The sequence below is a fragment of the Poecilia formosa genome, unplaced genomic scaffold, assembly GCF_000485575.1.
Source record: "Poecilia formosa unplaced genomic scaffold, Poecilia_formosa-5.1.2 Scaffold128, whole genome shotgun sequence".
NCBI classification, from domain to species: domain Eukaryota; kingdom Metazoa; phylum Chordata; class Actinopteri; order Cyprinodontiformes; family Poeciliidae; genus Poecilia; species Poecilia formosa.
The window spans coordinates 1625435-1643870 of record NW_006800067.1 but is presented as its reverse complement, the minus strand read 5'-3'; the positions used below and the strand labels follow the sequence as shown (position 1 = coordinate 1643870).

The following is an 18436-nucleotide window of genomic DNA, read 5'->3' as shown; positions in this document are numbered from 1 at the left end:
TTTTTTTTTTTTATTAAAATTTCATTGGGATGAATTGATGTTCAATGATTCTGGCCTTATAAATTCCTAACTTCTAATTTTCAGTCTCCTCATCGTTCTGTGACCTTGCAGTATCTAATAAACTTCAAACCCAATTGAAATCAAAGTTTAATGCCAGGAGCACCGGCCTCTGCTACACATCCTTTTGAAGAAAGTGAAACAGGAGGTGCATACCGTTGACAACAAGAGTGATGTTTAGCCTCTTCTCTAGCGAAGCGACACTGTTTTTCAGCACCGCCGTGTACAGACCAGAATCCTCCTGACAAACATCTTTAATCTCCAAAGCGTGGTTAGAGTGCATTCTTATCCTTTTCTTCTTGAACTCCGCCCGTTGGTTTATCAGCGTGCCATCTTTGTACCTGGAAAAGCCACACACACACTTGCCTCAGCACAAAACGCACTGCTCCTCAGGTGCTCTGCCCCTCAGTTAATCTCTAAATTGCAGCCATGTCAGGGCTAATTGTGCTTCTGAAAATATCCCATTGCTTTACTGTGAACACACCAAAGTGGCTTATCTTACCATTGCGTTTCAGGTGTGGGAAAGGCAGAGACGTTTAGTTGTAATTTGAAGGACTTCTGGCCAGCGGTTACCTCCACCACAGGCCCATCTGTATAGTCCAGGTTGATAAATGGCCCTTCTGGAATTGAGGACATTCAGTTTTTACATAAAGCACTTCTGGCCTTAAAAACTTTACGTGTGAATGGCTGGCATTCACCCCGGTGGACCGGTTTTTCAAATATTTTTTATTGACGTCTTCTCACATCGTGCTGTGGTTTCACACTTCAACACATCTCTGGTTCGAAAGCAAAGTCTTTCATCAGCATTTGTGAATAAATCTGAAGATCTGTGTGAAAAATGACAGTGTGCTTTCCAGAGATCAACAAAAAGAACAAATGAACAAATGAGTTTTGACTGAACTCATCTTTCATTACAAGTTTGTAATGTCGATAAGAAATTGTGGAATGATGCAAAACATTTACATTTGATTTTACCTTTATAGTATTTGCTGTTAATATGTGGAATACTATGATGAAATCAAATGTAAGAGTTAAGCATGAAGCTTCACCTCAATAACATAAAGAAGAAACATGTATTTAAATAAGAGAATAAATTTAAGAACTGATATTTGCTTTCTTATTTATGATTCTCTGTTTTTTATCCGGTGCCAAGTAACAGGACGAGATTGCACGGAAAAGCAACGCAGTGATGTGTAGGAAGCTCAGACGATGAAAGGAAGAGGGGTCCACAGTATAGTTAATCAAAATTATTGTTGCGTTACCAATATCCGCACTTTCAATACTGCACTGACTTCTTGGACCGTAACATTTGGTAGCTTATTATATTCCAAGTGGCATATCAAAACTAAACACCATCCTGTATGCTGCTCCAGAGGCCAGCTGTAAGATACACACATGTGGAGAGTTGATGAATGAGAATAACCTGGACTAACTGCGACTGGTGCCATTCAAAAATAACACTGGAATTGCATGATCCCCTTATTTGGTGTAGGCCAAGTTTGTAATTTTACAGATTATATTCTTACAGCATATAATGCTAAAAAAAAATCTTTCACATGGATTCAAATGTGATGAAATCAAGTTTGATTTGCCAGAATTGAGACCTGCCATGTGTGTGTTGCTTAAGATGCATCCCTCTTTGTATATTTTATCTATATTCTAAAAAAGCCTGTAAAAATGTACAATTTGATGCTTTGCAAAGAAGATGTACACTTACTGTGACATTCATATTTATGTATCCCATGGGCACATTGGGATGAATGTTCAAAGTTTTCTATAAACACATAATTATTAACCAAATTAATCTCAAGACATGTCAGGTTGTGCTGCTGTCACCTCGAGCACTCAGCATGGCAAGGTGAGTGAATAAGTGCAGATGGAGCTTCTGCATAATGTAGCAAAATGGTTGGATCATTGGTATGGCATTTCAGTAACGATTAAGTAATGTTTTGGGTATGTACAAAAACATATATGGCACCTTCAAGGAGGTAGAGATCAAATGTTGCATGCTAAAGTCAATGCCAAAGCTTAATTTCACATATTTTCATCCACCACTGCAAAGAAAGGCAACAGAAGAGTCTTACAGTTTAGACAACATTTTGCATTTGTAGGTAAAGCATCTTTCTAAAACTTTTTCACTGAGTTGCTAGCATGTTTGTTGAGTTTTAATTTTAGGTATTTTTTCACAGATTACCAAACGTCTTGGAATCTCGAAGCCTTTAAAACAAACCGGTTTGTTGTAGTGATGTGTTCTGCATTGCTCACCATGAACAACGACTTGAGTCTGGAGAATTTCTGTTCTTTCCATGCTAGTAACAGTGCACACGTACGGTCCAGTGTCTGTGACGTTGACATAGTGGATGGTCAGGACCTGAACCGCCTCTGTGGCATGAGACAGAGCTTCTCGCTGGGGCTTGGTCTCCGCCCAGCTGTTTGTCTGTCGAGGAGAAGCACATTGTGGGTATTATTAGGCACCAGCTGAAATATTCAACTTCTGACCGCAGCGTCTGCCGGGTACCTGTTTACCGGGATAAGACCACTGGATGTCCACCCCGGTGTCGAACTCCACTGTCGCCGTGCAGTTCAGGGTGAGAGCCTCCCCCACCATCAACTCTACCGGTTCCTCAGGAAACAGCTTGACTTCGTAAATCTTACTTCCTGTCCGGGAAAAAGAAAAACAAAAAAAATTGGGAACGAGGCAGCGGGAGAGGTCACTGTGACATCGTCAGTGGCTTTTTTCCGTCCTCCTCACGGGCCCGGAGGAAATGACTTTCTTCTGGACCAAAGAAGCCGTGCTACTATAAAAGGCCGGTCCGTTACAACTTTGCACTATTTCCATTCATGTGACGAGCTGCTTCTGGGAGAAATCAAAGTAGAATAGAGTAAAGTCTAGTGGGGGAAAGCTGAGAAAGCTTTGGACACTGGCCAGGGAAGCTGAAAAAGAACCCATCTCTTTTGGCTGTCGGTGGAAATGACGCTGATGTCTGTGCAATACACTGTGATTGCTTGATTGTTTGAAACACCCCATTAGTGCACAGAGTGAAGACTCGGTTTCTCCTCTGACTGATGCAGCTATTATGTTTGGCTGGCAGCAGCGGGGTATGACTTTCCTCTCCTCCTCTGAAGAAAGAGGTGAATGATCTCCCACTGCAGAGAAAAGTGCCTCAGGCCAAGGTCCTCAAAGTTCACTCACATTGAGAGGGAACTTCAGCAAAAAGTTCATCAAGTCAGATGTCTAAAATGTGATCATGACTTCCCTTCCCTTCCCTTCTTTTTTTTTTTCCTGTCACATTCTGCTGGCGCAATTGCTTATGTCCCACTTAGAGAAGGGAGTAGTTTTTGAGGAAATGGCATGATTCAATAAAAGTCTTGACATTTTCTGAATTATGACATAATTGAGTGACTCAGTGGCACACAGTTATTCTGCAACTAAGCAGTAAGTTTAGCACCACCTCTAATTTCTCTTTCAGCAAAAACAGACAGTGAAATCTCAGCTTAAAGTTGAGACTGAACACGAGTCATTATCTCGATAGATAGATAGATAGATAGATAGATAGATAGATAGATAGATAGAGTAGTCACATATGAATAGGTTACCAGTCTTAATTTATCCTCAGTTTTTAAAAGGTTATAGCTTCAAAGCAACTATTTTTGTCTCCAGGTTGTTTTCAGAAAAGTGATTATCCATAAATGGCAATCAATCACTTTCTGTTTTTTAGGAGAGACAATGCTACGAAAAAGAAAGTTATTTTAAAATTGATTTATTGAGTTGAATAAAATGTATGTTTTAAGGTTCTAAAGCTAATACTGTGCTTAGCAGCTGATTGCAGGTTCTGCTGGAGCAAATAGCCTGACCGATCAATGAAAAATAGGGATTTGTTTCAGAAGAAAAACGTATAATTACCACTAAAAATGTAGCAGGTGTTTCTTCTATATTTTATTTAATGCTCAATCTGAACAGAATAAACTATTTTGCTTCATCGAATATTTGTGGTATAGATAACGTTATAAATATCCGATGATACAGTGAAACCATGGTAATTTTTTTATACTATAATTGCCATTAGGAGAATTTCATATTAGCCCGTACATAATTTGTAGTGTATTTTTACCAGTAGTATGAATGTAGTAGTTGTCAGAAGAGTAACGTTTGCCTTCCAGTGCGGCTGTGCATGTTACAATGATCAGTGGCGTGCTGTCAATGAAGTATCTGGGAATGGACCAGCCTTGCTTGTTGTCCCACTTCATTCCCCTGGTTTCCAAACCTAGAGGGTACTGTGAATGAAAACATCAAAAAAAAAAAAATGAAGAGAGATTTGACATTTCTGATGTAATAAACACCTGACAGATTTAATGGGTGACACAAAAGGTGGAAGCATACCGACTGCAGGGTGACGTTCAGATCAGGAATTGTGACCAGACATGGCACTATGACATGCGTGGCGGAGCGAGTGATGTAGATGGTCTCCAGCTCGCTGCCAGATCCGCCTCTCATGAGGAAGGGCTGCGCAGGGTCTGGTGGAAAACAGAAACATGGAGCTGTTGAGAGGTAATCTTGACACCAGCTGGGGTAATGGCAGCTATTACTGGGGTAACTTTGTGAACGAACACACAGATCTCCCCGGGCCTGATAATGTCCCACCCGGTGGACGGGCGGTATATGGAGGTCATTACGATTACCAGAGGCTCAGTCTGCCTCCATCCAGCACATAGCATTAAAAACCGCTATTAGAAGCCAGCTGAGAGACAGGCAGCCAAAGGGTATAATCCCTCCTGGTACAGTTTCACCCCAAGCTGTCTATTGCAGGAAAATAGCTCTGCCATTTGGCTCTTTTTTTTTTCTTTTTTTCTGTTTTACCGCCTCACTCAATGTAGCTGAAAGTGTTTGAGGAGATCTCAGGCATCGTATCACCAGCTTACATCACACAAAATCTCATACTGCTGAGAGAAGATTGGCCAAAAACAACAACAAAATCTAACCACATAATCAAAAACTACTTGAAATGACATGAAGCTCTAAGCAGAAACAGAATACATGGGGCTTGAGATTCTAACATTAATAATTCGCAGTGCAAAAACATCATATTGGATGCAATGTTACAGTAGTTCTCTTGTAATATCTGAACTTTGGGTTCAATTTCAGCTTTCTGCCGTAAATATGTTGATGTAACACTAAATTGCCTACTGACATAAGTGCTGGTTTCTGAATTGGTGCATCTTGATAAATACGACTCTAGTTCAAAGTGCTTTGAAAGGTCAGTGTGCAAGTGCTTCACAAATTTAGTCAATTTAAAACATAAACTTTGTAATCAGGTTGTCTTTGTTTTGAGATGTTGGAGAAATCTTTCACACATAATGATGCCATTTCTCCCACTTTAGTATAATAAATGAATAAATTATTTAACAATCTGACACAAAAGCAAATCAGAGCTTTTTCATCACAAACAGGAAGTCAGACGCAGCTGTTATTTAATTTGAAATGATCTTGATGAAAAGAAAATCTGGTGACATGCCGCACATCTTCTTTATCAGCTGTTAAGAGTTATGTTTTACAGTCTGTTTGGTAAATCAAAGAAGGGTTTAGTTTTGCAAATATCACTGAGGGAACATGATTGATTTGGACTAGATGTAAGACATCATCACGGTATTATGCTGTAAATGTTATGCCATTGTGGTAGTTCAAAAAATATTATTTGTTGCTTTTAAGCAAAGACTGGAAAGATAATCTGTATGTGCAGGTCAGAGCTTTACAAAACTGGGCATCAGATTTTGCACTTCCTCTGAGTAATTCTTTGGATTACCAAAGTCAGCACCACAAGTTTCTTCTTCTGTCACATCGAAGGCTAAACTCTAAAAAATTACGAACAAATGAGTTGGAGAGCCAGCGATTTCTGAGCACACCTGCGGTTTCCTTATTCACCCTCTTTCATGAAACGATCTGAGAACAGTTGAAACACCAAGAAGAGGCTAATTTTTAATCTCTTTGAATAATCTTTTCACATCTGTGTAATGGTTGGAAAAAGAAATTACCGGCGTAAGTGGAAAAATGTGAGATTTCTCAGTAGCAGAAGAAAGCTACTTGACGATAAGTGAACAGCCAGAATTAGGCTCCAATCAGCACAGTTGGTGATGTAATCAGGATGTATGCTACAAGTGATCCTAAAATTAATCAGGACCTTACAATGACCCATTTCTCAATAGAAGCACTTCATACACTGCCTGGGCAAAAAAAAATAAAATAAAATAAAATGTCACCAGAATTTAACTGAGGAAAAAATATATGAGCTTCCTGTTGGATACTTACTGCATGGACAACTTTCTTCCATCTGGCAGCAAGTTTTTTGTTTTTTTTTAACCCTGTCTGATGCAATGAGTGGCTCTAACTTATTAAACAACCATGTGAAGAGACGCATTCTGAGGTCATGGAGAGGATGTTAGTCTAATCATTGATGTCAAGCAGAGAAAACTTCTAAGGAGGTTCCAGTAACTACTAATAGAGATGTCCAACACATTACTTAAAGCTCGATAATGGGAACCATCATCTTTAGAAGAAGAAATGTGGTCCAAAAGAAACAAAAAAAAACCTGAATGACTGTGATCGGTGACATCAAATTGAAGATAAAAAGTACAACTCAGAGCTGTTTGACAGTGTAAAATTAGGTGAGATTATTCCTTGTTTTCATACAGAAAAGTTAAAGCATCAAAGTATTGGCTCTCTGAGGAACAAGGCCCTAAGCCTAAAGGCATGTATTAACATTGTATGTTTTCTCTAAAAGAAGGGAGCAACTAAGATAAGATTCTTGTTATGTACACAGAGATGTACTTGTATTGAATTTTTTAAAAGTGGGATTTTAAACACATTAGAAAGTAAAATTATACATGGTGGGTGAAATTTTTACAAATAATCTGGAAGGTGTGGTGAGGATTTTCATTTTGCTATAATTACAGTGAAGTCAAACTGAACAGAGAGCATCTTTGAGCATTAATTTCATATTATTATTCTCACAGATTATCTTCTGATACACCAGCTGGGGAAGTGTGTGGAGTACCAGCCCCATAAACGGAGTCCATTTGGTCCTTGGTGCAGCTTTGGGTTTCAACTTCTGACCTCAGGACCTTAGCTGCTTGTCGTCCCACTTCATGGTCACATTTCCAATCTGTGACCATGCACCAAAACTTCTTAATAAATGAACCGCACACCAGTGAACTCTGCTTACTCATTAGATAAAGTTGTATTAAATTAAAAGAGTAGTGAACACAAATCTCTGTGATGGATTGGTGACTATGGACTACAAATGGATGGAATAGTTTTCTGATGTTTTGGTCAATCACATCAAATCTCAGTAAAATACATCAAAGTTTGTGAGAAATAAAAATATCCGGGGAGTTTGAAAACTCTAACAAGACACTGTCTGCGAGCAAACTCTTGTTTGGCACTTGCGCTGGAGGACCGAGTCAAAGCTGACTCCATCATCTCCGCAAGCCGCGTGAGTTAAAGCACGCTGGGAGATTACGTTTTATTGATGGCACCATAAATGCCTGCAGATAATACGAAAACACCCACTAAATAAGATCACTCCCAGACCCAGAGCTTGGCAGATGATGAATATTTCAGCTCAGAAATGTTTGACGGCACACAGCTGAAATCACATGCAAGTTTCAAAAGGAGAATAATTTAAAACTTTGGTCTGACCAAGAACGTCACCTCGGTGAAATCCGATAGGTTGTCAGCTGAATCAACTCATACATGTCGATTCAAAGCAAAAGTTTGAATTTAGTTTTGTATGACAATCTGAACAGTAGGACTTACAACCTTACTTACTAAATATCATAGATTCGGGTAGATAATTTCTAACGTTAGTTTAATGTTATAAATCATAAAAGCGATTGCGTTAGCTAGGGATCCGCTTCTTTCTGAGTTTGCTCAGAAAGAAGCTGAGAGTGTGAGAGTTTGGTGGACATCAGACAGTGCAGACAGCTTGCATGATGGACATCTGCCAGGCTAATTGAATCCATGTGCGCTGCCTCTCATCCCACCACCCGCTGGGTTTAATTTATTGCTGCCATTACATCTGTTTCTGATTAGCGCGCTCGTTAGATCTGCGGCAGCTGTTTTGGCACCTTGTCGGTGGGGATAAACAGGCGCTTCACATGAGAGGTCTGGACAGCGGGGCATCCCTACATGACAATCATCTGTTTTTCTTTTTTTTTGTTTCGTTTTGTTTATTCCTGACGGACCTCGCACATCTCTGGCACAGCGCGCAGAGCAAAGCAAAATAAAGAGATAAGCCCCGAAAGCCGGGTTTCAAGTCTAAAATCTTGGCTGTGACTCATCTGTGTGACACGATGTGAAAGCGGCAGAAAAAAAAGAAAAAAGCTGTTGGCAGAAAAAAGTGGAGCAGTTATCAGTTTGATTACTTTGAAATTCATAAGACACAACAAATCATTGTGAGGGGAAAAAAAAAACCCTGAATAGACGGATTATTATTGTTTTTATCAAAGGCTTCAAATCTCTAATTTCCGAAACTTTAATACTGCCAGCAACCAGGATGTTACAGAGCCTAACTCAACAACTTCCAGTTTTAATAATACAGCAGTGGCTTTGATATTGTAATATATGAGTAATATTCAAACAGATATTCTGTTTCAATGAAGCTCCAGTTTTCCTGCGGACCACCAAAAGATAACCGGAGCAAATAGCTTGAGGTTCTGCTCCGTCATGGAGGGAAAACTACATCCTTAGGAAAAAAAAAAAAAAGGATTGTTGTTTCTGAATAGAAAAGAAAAATGGCTAGACGTAAGATGTCAAAACAGAAAATGTAATTGTCATAATTATCTTGCATTTTGCTCAGACAATTACCTTTGAATTACATGAGAAAGAAACATGAGTATTAAACACTGAACCCAAAAACCACATTCTTGTTTTTATTACCATGTAGTAGGAATCAGCATTAGGTTTTACCAAAGAGAGAGCTTGGAGCATGTGTGTTGTTTATCCATCGCTATAAATTTACTGGCCCTTTCACATATGCATAGGTTTTAGGAAGATAAACTTAAGACATTGCAAAAAGTTAACTGATTTTTTTTTAAACCAAGACATAAACTCTGTGCAAAGATGATATAGATCATAAAGAAAAGGTATCTTGCATCTGTCAACAGTTTTTCTACAATCCTGAGCGACAAAGATGTAAAGGTGTTGGGAATTTCTTTAATAATTCAAGCGTTAACAGCCAGCACCGTATTTACTCTCTGACTCTTTGATTACTTCCTGCCATACTTAAATTACCACTAGATACCGCTAGATTTCACTTTCATGGGAAATATTTGGACATTTTGATATTGCCAGACCTCATGTCAGGACTCGTTACACCTCTGGTGGAGACGCATTTAGCAACTTTCTGGAGTCCCCCTGGGGTGTGTACCTGTGCTGAGTTAGTGTGGCTCACCTCTGACAAAAGCGTAAATCCTGACAGCAGTGGTGCCATCAATGACCTCTTTAATGTCCTTGTAATGGCAGCGGTAGTAGCCCGTGTCTTTGCCCTGCGCACCATGCAGGACCAGCCTCTTGCAGTACTGCTGCCCATTCTGCCCGGGACATTCGCTGATGAAGATCGTCCTCTGACCGAGTGACCCGGTGGTCTGAAACTGTTGCTGGCGATCTGTGAGCTCCTGTCCAGTCAGCGTTTCGTCCGGCCAAGTCCAGGCCAGAGTGCGCTGTCCCCTGGGAAAAAGAGCATCCAAAAAACATAACTTTTAGGATATAACTATTCACAAATCATTGCTTTAATATGAGAACCAACTGATTCTAATTAAGCTTTTGCAACAGTCACAGTGAGTGAAGTGCATGTTGTTTTGTTTTTCCAAAAGAAATCCTCACATACATCTGCACACCACTGTTCGCTTTGCTCTCTGTCACGTAGATTTTGTTATCTTAACCTGAAGGCATTGTGAGCCGGGCTGCATGGGATCATAATGGCTCCCTGAAAACTGATAGCTCTGCTTTCATCACCTGCCCACATCAAACGCAAATGGCCAAAATCTGTGGGTAGGGCCAAAATGTGACGACTGGATAAAACACTGAAAATGATGGAGCTCTGTGAAAATACCCGGAGGGTAATTTTCTAGACCCGTGCGAATAACGCCCATCTATCTAAAGCCAAGAAAACTGCACACCGCGGAGGATAAATGGTCAAAATTGAAATCGATACCCTCCCTTGGAGGACTCTCTGTGGTAGTGCCATTAGAGGTTTACATATAAACAAGTATTTAAGGCATGCTTTGGGAAAGGCCCAAAAGTATCACCAGCTTTCCAAAGGCAGCAGATTTTTTTCTCCTTCATTCGAATAAAATGGTTAATGGAGTGACAGCTTGGCTGCAGAGAGCAAAACTGAGATTTCATGAGGATAAATGATTGTTGTTACAAGCAAATTTACATGAGGGAATTTAAATCCATGCATCAGAAGGATATAATCAGCTTCACAAAAACAAGCTTGGAAAAACACTGAGCACCCCCAGTAATCACTACCAAGTCAAGATGCTTTCAAGGAACATTTAGCAACTAAATGAGCTTTTAAGTCATTATTTTTTATTTGGTTATTCAAAATTGTGTTTTAGAAAAGATTGTAGAAATACTTGAGCTTACATTAATACCAATATTAAATGATGACTAATGATCTGGCAGTGTCACATCTCATTTGCATAATGCCGACTTTCTTCTGGGAACTTCATAGGTGAATATTTGGAGTCATGTGAGGCTTTCAAACCCGAGAACATGCAATAGATCAATCAGACTAGCACTGAGTTTCTGGAAAGGCTCACGCCTAAATCCAAAAGAAAATGTCTGGTTTATGCTCAAGAGCCAATTTTATGTCCAGGAAACCAAACAATTTAAATGAGTTCAATAATTTCTTTCAGGCAGGTTAGATATGCAGCCAGAATTACCCTGCTATGGGGCATTTTACCAAATGTTATCTCAGCAATGGGGCAACTGTGGGTTGCGTAGTCGTCCTGTAATTGGAAGGTCGTCGGTTCGATTCCAGCTTCCTCCTGCCACATGTCGATGTGGACAAGGCTGCGTATCGGTGTGTGACAGGGTGAATGTGACTGCAGTGTAAAGCGCTTTGAGTGGTTAAAATTACTGGACAAACTGTTAAGTAAGTTCAGCTCATTTGCTATATGTGAGACAGTAGAGTATGATTTGAAAGAAATCCATAATTATTCATGAGTTTTTAAACTTTTATTGCTACTCAGAAATGTAGATTTATAAGCTATACATATATATTCTAAAATCCATTTAGAGTGTACCTTCACAAAAAGTACCTGCATGTAAGAGAAAGTGTTTCGTTGACAGAAATTACACGATCGCCTTTGGAGCTGTCAATCGTGGGCGGAGTCATAGACAAACCAATCACCAGACCTGTGGGAACAAACAGAGCAGCTGCGTTAGATTCACGTTACACGGGTCGGTCCGGACTGAGGGGTTTTTGACGGAGAGCTGCTGCTGCTGCTGGGCCACCGAGTCTCCGAGACGCATCGGGAATCTGAAATCAGACACGCTGTTCTCAACATTTACAAGCTGCGAGGGATTTTGCAGCAAGCCATTCAGTCCCTCCTCGCGCTGAATAACATTCAGCTTCACAGAGAAATCATGACCCACTCACTCATGATGAAATAATGCTGCTCTCAGCTCTGTGGATAGCCTCTAAAATAGCCGCAAAAGTCTATTTGGCCTTGATTCATTATTGTTGCATCTACTTCTCTGGATTGTGCTTGGTTAATGTGGGCTTTCAATAATGTTTTTGCCATCCCAGAAGCCCTGCAGGGCCGTATTAGCATTTAGCAAGACTCTACACCTACAGCATATTATGTATAAATGTGTCACCATGACTTATGCCCCACCTGGATATCATTAGCGATGAAAACAAACACAAAGCAATAACAGAGATTGAGAAGCCCTGTGGTTGTGCGCAGGGAGATTTTCTTTACAGTAAATGATGGCATTTCTCCCCACAAAGGAATCTATGTTTATTTGAAAATGGTTGCAGACACTGATGTACTGCACATTGGCAATTTTCCCAGCTTTATTTAACTTTCAAAACGGGACACTAGAAGCAGAATCCTCATTATCTCAAAGCCAACATCTAATGAATTCTCAATACCTAGGGTATTAAGCGTGGGTCAAATACTAGAATCAGCAAATTCTTACACAATTTAGTTATTCATCTTGAAAAATCTGCAACACAGGCGACGGACAAGGCACCGGCAGCAGGAAGAGGCACGGACGGTTTCTCAACATTCTGCAGTTGCACGCTGCCAATCAAAACCTGGATAGCTGCTTATCTTGTACACAGACCCAAATCCTCCAACACATCCTGCTGGCCGGGGAGCACAATGGAGCAAAGTTATTCTTGTGCAAATATTTTCCCAAACATGTTTACAGTGACGACTGATCCCGCTGGAAGAAGACTGATCAGCCTGAGGTCCTTCCAAGTCAACAAAATCTCAAAAATACCCCTGGGCTTGGAGAGGTCACTGCCGAATGGAGTACAAAGTCTTCAGCAACAATACAAATTTAGGCAAAAATGTGTCTTACATGTGAATGAAATAGAAAGTAAATGCATTGGCTGTCGATTTCCAACACCATTTAAAAATAGAGATGAATTGTTCCAAGCTAAATAAGTGACTAAACTATAATAACATTATCCTTAGCCACTATCAAACTATTCTAAATAACACACATTTTTATCTGGACTATATAGTCTTTATTATATAGAAAATTAAGGTGACAATTGTTTTAGTTTCGGTGTGTCTTCTTAATTACAGTGCAATGAGAAAGCATTTCCCCTCCAATCACAAATTTCTACTCTTTTAGTCTTCTGTCACACTAAACTAAAATAATTTAATCTAAAGCTCTGCAGGCCTCACTTACCTCATTAAGGTTGAAGTTCATGATTCAACAGTAAGAAAGAAACTGTCTAAAAATGACATTTTGTGGAAGATTTATTTTCCTTTCCATTAACCCTTTCATGCTTGAATTATGATCCTTTGTGTCAGGGTTTTTTTTTTTTCAATTTTTTTCTTTATTTTCTTAAGGCATAAAAAAAGGAAAAAAAATTCTGTGAAAAAAAAATATATATATATATTTTTTTTAGGTGATAAAAAAAATATATATATATTTTCTCCAAATACAAAGTTGTTATTGAAAAATACATCAGTAGTATTGTTCTTTAGGGGTTATCTGAGGTCACAATATTTTTTTTTACCTGCAAGAGTCGTCTACAGTAGAAGGAGGGACCGGGTCGGTCGGCATGCTTTTTGTCTGTCCTATAGGGGATTTCACAAAAATAATTTATTGCATTTACAGCTGATAGCCAGTAGTTGATAGAGTATTTTATGATGCATTAGTGTCCACTTCAGTGGTCTGTGTGCATAAAAATCCACAAGAAGCACAAGAAAATGGCTTTTAGATAGCTGTCCACTGTAGTGACCACTATGCATGAAAGGGTTAAAAACTGACAGAAAATCCTACATCTGTTATACTAAAATTTGCTTTAACAAACTCAGACATTTAAGCATGACAAAAAAGCCAAAACAGGAGTGATCAAGTACTTTTTCACTCTTTAATGAGTTTAACTTCCCTGTCAGATGCTTTGACAGATAATCGATTAACTTGTACACGAGCCAAGGTTGGGATGCAAACTGGAATTCTTTCAGCTTATATTTATTCATGTCTTTGTGGTCATGATCATCCTCGATTCTCTTTTCATAACAAATGCATATATTTGCAGTTGAGTTTTAAGAGTAAAAACATCAGGAAGTATAACTGCGATTGAAATCAAAGCTATTTCACAGTCTGAGTGTTTATGCACACCAAAAACAGACACCAAGGTAGAACATATTGCTCACTAAAATAAACATTTTGAAGGTAAAAGTAGGAAATGCTGCCAGTGCATGGATTGCTCCCTGCTTGGTGCCCAGCAGGACATTCCTTCCCCCGCAGCCTCAGACATTCTTAACTTGGGTTTAAAATGCAAATTAGTTTCCCCAACACATTGTCTCACATCTGATGTGAACCTGCCGCCACCCTCAGTCCCATCTCCACTGTCCACATCCAACTCCCTCTTCCTTCACACCGCAGAAAGCCATCAACCTAAACAGAGTAATCTCAGAAACACAAAAGGATCCAGACATTTTTTTCTTTTCACTATTTTCTGAAAAACAAATGTCCTTCAGCAAACCTGTGAGCTCTATACCTCCTACACCTTCACTTCTAAAGATTGAATGGCGTTCTTTCTTTCCGTACAAGGTACAACAAACTTTGATTCAAAGTGAATATCTCAGTCTATGGTTGTGTAACTTTCAACGATCTGATCGATAAAAAGAACTTTAGAAGCACAGTTGGAGGATAAATTAGTTTGGTTACCCACAGAGAGACGCAGCGGGTCAAAAAGGCTGATAAAAATAACAAATATTATAAAAGAGCACACAAAATAAATGTTTAGTCCTGCTTCAAGTAGAGACTAATCATATAACTTTGCAGGGCCTTTAAGCTTTGTGGAGATTTTCAACCTTACTAACTCGTCGTGTGGTTTTCTATAGGTAACAAGCTGATTTTATTCTGAGTTATATACCTGCTTAAAGCCAGTTCTCCCTCCTAACTCGGTGGATTTGGAGGATTGCTCCGACACTTGTGCCGATAATTTTCCACAATCATAGAATAGTCAGATCTAAACATGAGATCATTAGTGTTCGAAATGGGCCATTAAACTCAGCTGAAGGCTCTCGGCAGGTGACTGCAGTTTACTGGTTTGAGATGCAACATCGTGATTATGGCGAATTTAAGAAGAAGAAATCTGTTGCAGAAGGAAAACTTCTGCTTTCAGCCTGCGTTCATATTTATAAAAGCGCATATGAAAGCATACGTTTGCCTGAACCTGAGGTGTTTTTTCCTTAATGAAGAATCAATTCATTATTTAATGAAAATGCCAAACTACAACGTAATAAAAATGAGAAGCTTTACATTGCGAGTCTGCCAATTTGTGAGAGCAGACGGAGACAAATCTGCATAGCTGGAGTTTGCTGCAGAATGTGCATCCAGACTCAGCATCAGGGACTGAGAAGCTGAAAGTGAAGGTGTGCTGTGTATAAACAATATGCAATTTTAAAGTCAAGGCAAACGCACCGTCTTAGTGATAAAAGCTTTTACAGATGGAACATGCATCTAACCTGCATTTGGTTTGTAAATGGCAGGTGAAAGTGTCAGTGCATGTAGTTCCTGAAGAGCTTTAGTCAATGCAGCAGCACCAAAGTCAGAAATGAGGTCAGAATGGATGTTCAAAAGTTCAAGCTGTTACCAGATCATGTACCAAACATGTACTAAATATTAAACTGATACAAACACAGAATAAGTAGCTCACAAAATCTTTTTGAGGAGGGAATTGGCATCAAGGGGTTTATTCCTATGAAGACCGATCAGAAAACATGCAATAAACTACAAAACTAAGGAAAAGTGAAAGAATCACAGGTGTGTGCGGTGACCTGCTAGCATAGTTACATTGTTGTAATGGTTAGCTCAGGGGGAAGTGTGATGGAGGACAGGAATGTTATCACTCTGGTGCACACAAAATAACATTTAAAAAGGGAGAAAATCTTATAATTATTTGTCCGCTCACAGTTACCTGCAAGGAAGCTACATTTCCATTAGATTACCTATGTTGCACCAAAACAACATAGGTTTTGGTGCAACAAAACCTATGTTTTGATCTTTGAAATTCAGTATGCCATAAAAACCAACAAAATATAAAACTAACATCACGCTGTAAAGTTTGTTAGATAACATTTTTGTCAAACTTCAAATTATCAGCCATGACTGTTGGCAGCAACAACCATTTCCTTTAAATCCTCTCTAAAGGCCGCCTTGCTGATGCCAAAAACACTAAACGCACCCCCATCTGCCCAGATCCAGCATAATGTCCCGTGACATTTTTATTCGGTTTTGCAACAAACACTCTCAGATGACTTTTGAATTATTGTAATTACATCTAATAACATAATTTGCACATCATGAACTCAGGTTTATAACCCAAGGACGGACCTAATTATGTGCAACGACATTATTTCTGCCTTTGGGGTGTGCAGAGTGAGCGGCGGACTGCAAGCCAAATACCTATTGTAGCTGGCTCCCGGTGATGGATGTCTCCCTCACAATCTGTTGAGAAATCACGCAACGACAGACTGGATGCGAATTGTAAATCTTTTCAAATGTCAGCGCTGAGTAGCGAGCCCTGAGAGATCCACCATCAAGATGCTGGAGGTGCGTTTAGAGGGAAGAGGAAGCGGGGAAAGACAAGAGGGGAATCTCGGCTTCAGCTGCAACGTCAAGTTTCTGTGGCCGTCACAGGGGGCTTTACAGAGTGGAGCTAAAAGCTTGAAGAAAGTGAAGAAAAATTTCCACGTGTCATTCAAGCTGGTAACCTCCTGGCATGTGTGGCTCTGAACTCTTAGCACCTCTGAAGTGTCCTGCTACCAGGGATGGTTTGAGGATGATATGTGCCACTGCACTTGTCAAGGCCTTGTGTCGCTTGTATTACTTGTCACCTTAAGTGGCTTCCCTCTTAAATGCTGGAAGAAAGCTCCGTAAAGTCATGGCGTGAAAAAAAATCCAGCCACCTTTTTATTGTTTGGACACTTGAAATTGATGAAAGAAGAGAAGAACATTCTTCTTATTATTATTCTTCTTTCTCCCTTTGCTGCTTCAGGGACAGAGGTCTCAGCGTGCCACACTGTGTGTACATTATATTTCCAAACTGTGAATCACCAGACTCTGCAGCCTGCCCATCTGTCAGCTCTGTAAATGGTCTGAGAAAACAAAAATTAATGACGACCCCATTAGTAATTGTTGGCTTTCTGTCAGACTCACTAAAATATACAGTTTAACATACAGAAATGTGAAAGGAATGCCAAGGAAAACCAAACACATCCATGTCCAGAGTTTCACTGCTGATAACGTGTCTTTTTAGGATAATAAACATGTTTCTCCGGCAGGGCGGATGGTTAGGACTGGTATCGCTGAGTTAACTTATGCTAAAGACCTCAGAAAGGTTCACAGGCCCAATTTATTGGGGAGGTTTTGTTTCTGAAAATTATAGTTTCAGCCGGACACTCTGAACCAAGTGGTTCAAAGAAGAGGCAAAACTGACCTGACCCCTAAAAGACATTACATTTATACACAGCAGACTGAAGCATTTTGAGGGAGAACACTTTTTATAGCATCAGCCTAAAAAAAACAGAACAAAGAGAAAAGGTGTTTCAATCATGGCCCCCTGCACGGCCAAGACAGAGCTTGGAACAAGTTATTTTCATCCAACAGGCTGAAGATGTTCAGTTCTTGTTTGCTGGGCCATTTTATCCAAGACCTTCAAGTTCAGTGACATTTTCAGCAGTTTTAGTTGAGCAGGTGTTGTACTTTATGTCTGTTATTTTAATGCTTTGAGACTCCTTAATTTAATGAGTCTCTACTAACAGTTTTTAAAGTTCAGTCTATAGTGAGCAAATCTTAATTTTATATCCGTCTCAGATTTTTTCCCCCTATCCTAATTACAGTGCTCCCACACTTTTATCATTACTAATTACCCTTGGTAATAACGATTAAGGAGCTTTAAGATAAATGTGTCTTTAATTACAGAAGTAAAATCTAAAATATGAAGCTTCATACACATTAAATTGTATATTTAATATATAAGAGGATGAATAAAGGGCTGAATTTTCTGAAAAAAGTATGAAATGTTTTTTCAGAAATCTTAGGTACCTTTATTACAAGCATCCCTATAAACTGAATCTGAAGCTTTACTTTTTAATTTGATGAGAGTGCCCAGAAACTTTTGATTTGTAGTACAATAGCTCCTGTTTCCACTGGAAATAAATGTAACGAGACACAGATGGACGCTGTGCAGCTGGTTGCTAAACACGTTTCTGTTCCACATCATAAATGAAAATGTTTGGCCATTGCTGAAGAACGTCTGGGTCTGTTTTGGTCAGACATGAGTATGAACATTTCTAGTGAAACTGACCTGATTTTTCTTCAGGTGGGATGATTACATATGTGCTCCATGCTTTTCAGGTTTTTATTTTAAAAAAAAAAGGCAATGTATCTGTCTCTTTTTGTTATCTCACATGAAATCCCAATCAACTTTGCAGTTTGTGGTTGTAGAATGGTTAAATGTAAAATATGAAGTCTTCTGCCATATCTCTGTTTCCCAAATGAATAGTGATTGGATTGCTTACAAATGTGAACACATGGCTGTGAGCCAGAAACGTAGTTGAGCTTGGTTTCCCTCATTTCCCATGCATTCCAGCTGTTGGTGCAGAGATAAGCCCCAGC

General features: G+C 39.5%; 1 protein-coding gene across 1 annotated transcript in view; it reads right to left on the bottom strand.

Annotated features, from left to right (window-relative positions):
- The window catches only part of flt4 (fms related receptor tyrosine kinase 4), a 53539-nt gene that overhangs the window by 21402 nt on the left and 13701 nt on the right, over positions 1 to 18436 (bottom strand). The window contains exons 2-9 of the mRNA XM_007561588.2: positions 11377 to 11473; positions 9504 to 9778; positions 4439 to 4572; positions 4170 to 4332; positions 2576 to 2715; positions 2323 to 2494; positions 560 to 677; positions 214 to 398 (exon numbers count right to left, since the gene is read on the bottom strand). Coding sequence (XP_007561650.1) covers positions 214 to 398; positions 560 to 677; positions 2323 to 2494; positions 2576 to 2715; positions 4170 to 4332; positions 4439 to 4572; positions 9504 to 9778; positions 11377 to 11473 — 1284 coding nt within the window. The remainder of the gene's footprint in view (positions 1 to 213; positions 399 to 559; positions 678 to 2322; positions 2495 to 2575; positions 2716 to 4169; positions 4333 to 4438; positions 4573 to 9503; positions 9779 to 11376; positions 11474 to 18436) is intronic.